The 8554-nt window shown below is 43.9% G+C and overlaps 1 protein-coding gene across 1 annotated transcript; it reads right to left on the bottom strand.

Moving 5' to 3' along the window:
• Nucleotides 1-6984: 6984 nt before the first annotated feature.
• Nucleotides 6985-7896, bottom strand: LOC141027018 (uncharacterized). The gene has a single exon (XM_073503930.1). The coding sequence runs from the start codon at nt 7894-7896 to the stop codon at nt 6985-6987; it is 912 nt and encodes a 303-aa protein (XP_073360031.1).
• Nucleotides 7897-8554: the final 658 nt, after the last annotated feature.

The raw sequence follows: 8554 nt of genomic DNA, 5'->3' as shown, positions 1-8554 counted from the left end.
AGAACACATTTGCATGGCTGGCGTGGAAAACAACCAAGAACACCAAAACTTGTAATCAGAAATTACAGATGAATTTAATCTCCAAAAACTCTAACATACCGATAATTCTCACATCCAAAACAACAAACCGGATGTAAAATGAGGCCTACGAACACCACGGTAAACACCAACGCCCAAAACACGTCCGCCGCCAAATGCCCACGCCGTCACCTCCGGTGACTCCAGATCGCAAAACACGGCCAGGTGAGCGCGCGCACGTGCAGAACCCCTTACATGTCTCCTCTGGCAACGAATGGCCCGCAGCACCGCGCCGGAGAATGCCCGGAAGCTCCACGTTGCATCCTCTGTTTCCGCCCGTCGTACACGTAGGAAGATCAGTTCAAGTAGAAAACCACGTCAGTCCAACCTGCAAACTACGTCAGTTCAAGTAGGGTAACAGAATAATATTCTGTTACGCGAAACAGAATAGCCCAGATGTGTGTGTGTGTGTGTATATATATATATATAGGGATTGACTATTCATCACCCTAGGTGAGGAATAGTTATTCTTCACCCCCTCTATTTTACCATCAATGCATCGTAATTTTACGTTTCGTAAGTTTTGTCTTATTTCTGACGTAAAAAGAGACCGTAAGAAAATATATAATCGCCGTAAAAAATAATTTATGTTATATAAAATTACAAACGTAAAAACATAGTGTAAAATAAACATAAACTGCAAAATTTCATGTCTTATGTCCTTTTTTATTTTTATGCCAAATTTTACGTAGTAAATCAATAAGAATGTAACTATTTGAATTCCAAACGTAATTTAATTATGAAATGATCGTAAGATTACCTCGGGTGAAGAATAACTTATTCTGCACCCTGGGTGATGAATAGTAACACTATATATATATGACGAATTTTATCTACCACCAGTGGTAGTTACCATCAATTGAGTTTTGTATGTTGTATGCCGTATCTATCAAATCGGAGAGTAAGTACGCGTAGTATGTAGTATATAAGAATGTTTAGGTGGTATATATATAACTTTTTTGGTAGTATGTATCGTATATTGAGTATGCTCTCTTTTACGTACAAATTTGTACGTATTTCACAAATATAATAAAAACTATGGGCCAACTTGCAAGTTTTTCATGTAACTCACTTTGGATTATCTTATATATAGTATATGAACATACTGTAGTATATGAGACATGTGGGGTAACTACCCCCAGGTGGTAGGATGGATTTTCCCTATATATATATATATATATATATATATATATATATATATATATATATATATATATATATATATATATATATATATATAGCTCCCAAGTCCTAAGTATAGGAAGATCACTGAGTATGCTTGAGACTTGTGAAAATTTCCAAAGTGTGGCCCCCCAAGGGCCGGCTTATCTTTTAAAGATGAGCCGGGTCTTTGAAAATAGTAACTTTGTAAAGAATCGTGTGTAGCCCCCAAGGGTCGGCTTATCTTGATAAGATGACTCGGGCCTTGCAATCACTTGTAAGAACCAAATATGTAGCCCCCAAGTGACGGCTTAATTATCTTTGAGCCGAATCATAATATATATTAAAATGACTTACATTAGCCCCAAAGTGCCAAGTATATTCCTTGCAATATGCTTGGGACTTTGAACAATCTTATTATAACAAAGCTGCTCAATACTGATTTTGTACCCACTGTTTCAATATCTTGTTTTTAGGAGACGTTAAGCCTGTCGGAGTCACAACTTGGCGACTTAAAGAAAAATGTAGAACTTCAGCAAGCTGAAACTATCAAGGCCGAGTCAAAATTGAAGGCTTCACTGGAACAAATTGAGAAGATCAAGGCAGACTTTGATGTCGAAACAGCCGCCTGGGACACTGAAAAAGTTGCGATGTTGAAGAGAACCGAAGATGCTGAAAATGAGCTGAAACCAGTTATCGAGGAACTTGCCGACTTAAAACATCACATATCTCAAATGACATCCGCCATCTTTGGTAAGTCTAACTTTGTACTCAATTGAAGCAACTTATAAGCCGGTAAATGCTTCTTAACCAGCCCGGCGACTCAAAATACTTGATTTCTAACCCGCCTAGCAACTCATGTGCAAAATTCTGAACAGGTGCAAGATGTGCAAGCCTTGGTGAAAACATGCTATTGAAGCTGAAGGCGGTTTACTCTCTGACTGAAAAGCTATGTGCTGGCACTTTGCTAACCCTTGTAATCAGAAATTAAATGGCAAGAAGCCTCCAACACTCATCAGGACTTCGCTGGAGCATCTATCAATAGTGCCGGGATAGGTTGAAGAGTTGAAGTTGTCAGCCGGCCGCTCAAGGGCCATCACGGCACTTAGCCGAGCCAAAGCGTGGCAATCAGAGCTAGATACGGACGAGATGGTTGACGCGTGTCCCAAGTTTAACGATGACATGTCTACCTTTGAAGAGGCTGACTTTACAAAGTGCGTGAAAGAGATATGACCCTTAGCTTGTCAGCTGGAACAGGAGCTGGATTTGACCAAGTACCAACCGGCTTATGACAACAATAATGCTCGTATTAAGCCACCGATGTATGAGATTGTGGACTTAACCCCTCAAAGGTGTAAGAATATTTTCGCTCCTGATATTGACCCTTGTCTTATTCTTAACGATAAGGCAACCTTTATGGCGTTAACTGGCATCAACTGGACGTCGGGTGATCTCTAGATAGCAGACAGCGAAGAACCGGCACGAGATGACCCGGAGGCCTCTACCTCAAGGCCCCATGATGACAGTAACTTGCCTGGTCAGAACCCGGATGGCACTGAGGCCTGCTCAAGGGAGTGATGTAAGTCCAAAAACACTTAAGCGAAAAAACTTTTGGGCTCAGCTGTAGCCTTGTAATAGTGTAGCTGAAAACAATTATCTGCCTTGTCATGCCATCGTGCATGTTTTGCCAACTGTGCTCCAACGATTTAATCTCTTTGAATTTGTCATATGTATGCACATCTCGTCTTTCAACATTGCTAAATTTTCTTGAAACCTTGATATGTAATATGTAAAAGATCCATTAGTGTCTTGTACTCACGACTTATAGTCACAATCCAGGGCGAGTTAAATAACCCAACACTCCAGGGCGACTTATAGGCATATCCAGACATTGAGAAGATCACTTTGGCGGCTTATAGCCTCATAAAACTCAACATGGAGCAATATAACCCGGATCAGTATGACCCAGAAACTTCTCATCTATAAAAAGTCTCTGCAAAACAGAAATAGAGAGTATGTTTAACTCAAATATTTGTTAAGCCGGCTTGCAATGCACGACCAAAACAAATTGGTTTTTAAAAAACTCAATGTTTTTCTTCAAAGAAGCTTGGCATGATAGCCTTTCATCCCGTAGGCTGGCTCTCACGTGACATAAATCCATCATTTTAACCTTAACTACCTCAGGGTCTTTCAAGAAGATTGACTGTTAAGAGTATGAACGGGCCACATAGCGGAGAGACTACAGTAGACAGGTGAGTTTATCCTAGCTCTCTGTAAGTCAACTCTCACATGACAAGATACGTCATTTTAACCTTGACAAGTTCAGGGTCATGGGAGATTGATTGTCAAGAGTACGGCGGGTCACCTGGTGGATTAGCAAGTTGCAAACAGGCAGGTTTAACCCAGTTATGGCATGGAAGCCGGTCAAGTGGGTATGAAAGCTATACTCATTGATTAGGAAGCCCCCAAGCGACCTATGCATGGAAGCCGATCAAGAGGGTAAGAATAGCTATGCTCATTGAGAAGGAAGCCCCCAAGTGACCTATAATATGGTATGGAACCTGACCAAGAGGGTAAGAATAGTTATGCTCATAGAGCAGGAAGCCTCCAAGTGACCTATAATATGGCATGGAAGCCGACCAAGAGGATAAGAATAGCCATGCTCATTGAGCAGGAAGCCCCCAAATGACCTTATGATCAATCAACAAAGACTCGTGCACAGAAAATATGAGATGAAAACGACAGAGGCCCCGAAATTTGGGGATGCCGGCTTTATTATGTTTGATCATAAAAGATATATACATCAACGAAGGTATATACAATGATGAGAGCCAATGACTCAAGTGTAGTAAGGCTGAAGATGAGCAAGCTTCCACGGCCTGCGGGTCTCCTCCTCAGATGTGCGGGAATCTTTGTTCTCTCGCATGTCGATGAGGTAGTAAGACCCGTTGTTGAGGTTTTTGCTGACTACAAAAGGTCCTTCCCAAGGAGGTGAAAGCTTATGCATCCCTGTCTGGTCTTGAGTCAAATGGAGCACCAAGTCACCCTCCTAAAAGGTCTGGCTTCAAACCCTATAGCTATTATAGCGACGTAGGTCTTGCTGATATATTGCTGAATGAGTCGCCGCAAGGTCATGATACGTCTCCAACGTATCTACTTTTACTCACGCCTTTCCTCTTGTTTTGGACTCTAATTTGCATGATTTGAATGAAACTAACCCCGGACTGACGCTATTTTCAGCAGAACTACTATGGTGTTGTTTTTGTGCACAAATAAAAGTTCTCGAAACGGAACGAAACTTTGCGAGGATTTTTTATATCAATAATAAGAATTTCTGGACCCAAGACCCACCAGAGAGGGGCCCCTGGTTGGGCACAACTCACCAGGGCGTCCCCCGTCTCCTGGTGCGCCCAGGTGGGTTGTACCCACCTGGTGGCCCCGCTAATGACCCCTGATACTATAAAATCACATTATTCCATAAAAAAATCAGGGAGAAAGAATTATCGCGATCCACGAGACGGAGCCGCCAGCAAGCCATGTTCTTCCTTGGGAGGGAAGATCTGGACTCCGTTTGGGGCTCCGGAGAGGGGGACCTTCATTATTCGTCATCACCAACCCTTCTCCATAGCCAATTCCATGATGCTCCTCACTGGGAGTGAGTAATTCCTTCGTAGGCTCGCTGGTCGGTGAGGAGTTGGATGAGATTCATCATGTAATCGAGTTAGTTTTGTTAGGGCTTGATCCCTAGTATCCACTATGTTCTTAGATTGATGTTGCTATGACTTTGCTATGGTTAATGCTTGTCACTTTGGGCCCGGGTGCCATGAACTCAGATCTGAACCGCTTATGAATTCATCATTATATCCATGTTTTAGATCCGATCTTGCAAGTTGTAGTCACGTACTATGGTTATGATGTGACAACCCCGGAGTGACAACAACCGGGCCCACTCTCGGTGATGACCATAGTTTGCGGTGTTCATGTATTCACTATGTGTTAATGCTTTGTTCCGGTTCTCTATTAAAAGGAGGCCTTAATATCCCTTAGTTTCCAATACGGACCCCGCTGCCACGGGAGGGTAGGACAAAAGACGTCATGCAAGTTCTTTTAATAAAGCACGTATGACTATTTACAGAATACATGCCTACATTTTATCGATGAGCTGGAGCTAGTGCCTAATATGTCTCCAACGTATCTATAATTTTTGATTGTTCCATGCTATTATATTATCCATCTAGGATGTTTTATATGCATTTATATGCTATTTTATATGATTCTTGGGTCTAATCTATTAACCTAGAGCCAGTGCCAGTTTCTGTTTTTTCCTTGTTTTTGAGTTTTATAGAAATGGAATACCAAACGCAGTCCAATTGACCTAAAAATTCACGGAGATTGTTTTTGGACCAGAAGAAGCCCACGGAGCATCGGAGATGGACCAGAAGAGTCCCGAGGCCACCACGAGGGTGGAGGGCGCGCCCTACCCCCTGGGCGCGCCCCCTACCTCGTGGTTGCCTCGTGGACCCCCCCGACTTGTTCCCGACGCCAACACCTCTTATATATCCCCAAACTTCCAGAACATAACCTAGATCAGGAGTTCCGGCGCCGCAAGTCTCTGTAGTCACCAAAAACCAATCGGGACCCTGTTCTGACACCCTGCCAGAGGGGGGGATCCGTCACCGGTGGCCATCTTCATCACCCCGGCGCTCTCTATGACAAGGAGGCAGTAGTTCACCCTCGGGGCTGAGGGTATGTACTAGTAGCTATGTGTTTGATCTCTCTCTCTCTCTCTCTCGTGTTCTTGATGTGGCATGATCTTGATGTATTGTGAGATTTGCTATTATAGTCGGATCTTATGATGTTTTCCCCCCTCTACTCTCTTGTAATGGATTGAGTTTTCCCTTTGAAGTTATCTTATCTGATTGAGTCTTTAAGGATTTGAGAACACTTGATGTATGTCTTGCATGTGCTTATCTGTGGTGACAATGGGATATTTTTTTGAGGAAAGGCTCCTACTGTGTTTTCATATATATATGAATGGGGGGTGTTGCAATGTTTTACATTTTTACAAGTAAGTTCCACCCAACCCAGACAAGTTTGGGTTAGGTATGGGAGGGGAAGGGGCTACTACTAGCGTAAGTCAGAGATAAAAGAAGAAATGAAGGCAGGGTGAACACCCTTAGTCCTATGTTGTAGGAGGCCGAAATCGTCCTTAAATCTTCTCAGCCAACCAACGATGGTTGGAGCAATTCTCCTCAAATTTTTATTGTTTCTTTCCTTCCACAAACTCCAAGCAGCCACCAGGAAGATGTCAAAGAAGAGCGGACACCCCCAAGAATCTTTAGCTTGTTGAAGAAGTTGGAGGCGGCAGGTGAAGGAGGGCCAATTAATTCCATGTTTTTGCCAGCAGGATCGACTGAATGGGCAAGTGAAAATCATATGATCCACCGTCTCCTCGTCATGGGTGCAACGGAGCAAACAACTGTGGTCATCTCCTATATCATAGTGTCGGCGCTTGAGCATGTCACGTGTGTTTAGTCTACCATTCAGGAGAAGCCAGCCAAAAACCTTTATCCTCATGATGCAACGAGAGTGCCAGAGAAGAGAGAAAGTTGGATGGGCGTTCAAGTCTCGAAAGTAGAACCTGTAGTATTCGGCTGGTTGGTGAACGGTTTTGCCCCAGGTATAGTACCAGACGTCGCTGTCAGACATGGATGGATGCATGTGTGAGGAGAGCCGCTGGATGTCTCACACCTCGTTCAAGGCTTGTAGGGAGAGCGGTAGGTGAAAGGCCTCCGACAGTGCCGTGCTCTCCAAGAAATTCTTGACGGACCCATCTTCATGCATGGCAAAGGAAAATGCGTGGGGATGCGAGCTTGCTAGTACGTCTCCAGCCAAAAGATCTTTCCAAACTAGAGCAGTTGTGCCTGAAACCACTCGAACCTGTGTGATGCCTCGGAAGACAGGGGTGAGCTTTAGGATGTCACGCCACCAGAATGAGCCAACATGATTCGTGGCATGAGGAACTTTGTCTGCATAATACGTGTCCCAAATAAGATGCACCCACGGGACGTCGAGCTTGTTGTGAAACGTGTGTAGGAATTTCATGAGCAAAGCATCATTTTGTAACTGTATATTGATAACACCCAAGCCACCATGCTTTTTGGGTTTGCAAACCATATCCCAGGCGGCAAGGGAGTTGCATTTGTCCCCCTGCTCTGTCTTTTTGGTCCAGAGGCATCGTCTTCTAATTTTATCGAGCATCTCAATCAGCTTGGGTGAGAACTTGAGCATGCACATGGCATAAATAAGGAGGGATGTGACGATAGCATTAAGCCAAGAAAGTTTACCACCATAGGACATCACTGTGATCGTAGAGGTGAGACGGCGTTCAGCACTGCACACCAGTGGCATGAGGTCCAGGATAGTCGGTTTGGTCGTGCCAAGAGGAAGCCCAAGGTAGGTAAACGACATCGAGCCAACTGAGCACCCAAAGAAGCTCGCAAACGCCAGGGCAGTTTCATTTGATAGGTTAATTGGGATCAGCGTGGATTTATGGAAATTGATCCGAAGGCCGATGGAGGACGCATAGTCCACAAGGATTTCTTTGATGAACAGCAGCTTGCTGAGGGCATGCAGGCATAGCCAGGATAGTGCCATCGGCATATTGGATTACGGGGTAGTCCATTTGGCCAACGCAAGGGAAGGACAGCTGAATTTTCCCCTGCCTAAATGCGTCGTTGATGGCTGCTTGGAGAAGATCAGCTGCAATCACGAAGATCAAGGGGGACAACGGGTCGCCCTGCCTTACACCAGTGCGGCAATGGAATTGACGACCGAGTACACCATTTAATAAACTCGACGATCTCCCGGTTGAGAAGATGCATTTGATCCAAGAAAGCCACTTGCCGTTGAAGCCCAAATGTTTCATAATGTTCAGCATAGGAGCGTGTTCAATTGTATCGAAGGCTTTGGCAAAATCAAGTTTCAGCAAGATAATTTCCTTCTTAGAGGCACGGCATTGGTGAATATATTGGAAGGCCCAAGCAAGGCAATCTTGTCTCGTTCTCCCCTTTATGAAACATACTGGTTCTTATGTATGATCTTTAGAATGACGCGTTGCAGGCGGTTGGCAAGCAACTTAGTGATCATCTTAAGACAACAATTGAGGAGTGCGATCGGGCGGTAGTCGTTGACAGTTTCAGGCGAGTTGGATTTTGGGATTAAGGTTATCAGGCCATCATTTATGCTAGTGAGATCCAAGTCCCCTGGATAGAAAGCATCACAAAGATTATAAAAGTCTTGCTTGATAATAGGC

Source organism: Aegilops tauschii, chromosome 7 (assembly GCF_002575655.3).
Source record: "Aegilops tauschii subsp. strangulata cultivar AL8/78 chromosome 7, Aet v6.0, whole genome shotgun sequence".
Taxonomy (NCBI): Eukaryota; Viridiplantae; Streptophyta; class Magnoliopsida; order Poales; family Poaceae; genus Aegilops; species Aegilops tauschii.
Note: the sequence above shows the minus strand (reverse complement) of the source record. Positions and strands in the feature narration are given on the sequence as shown.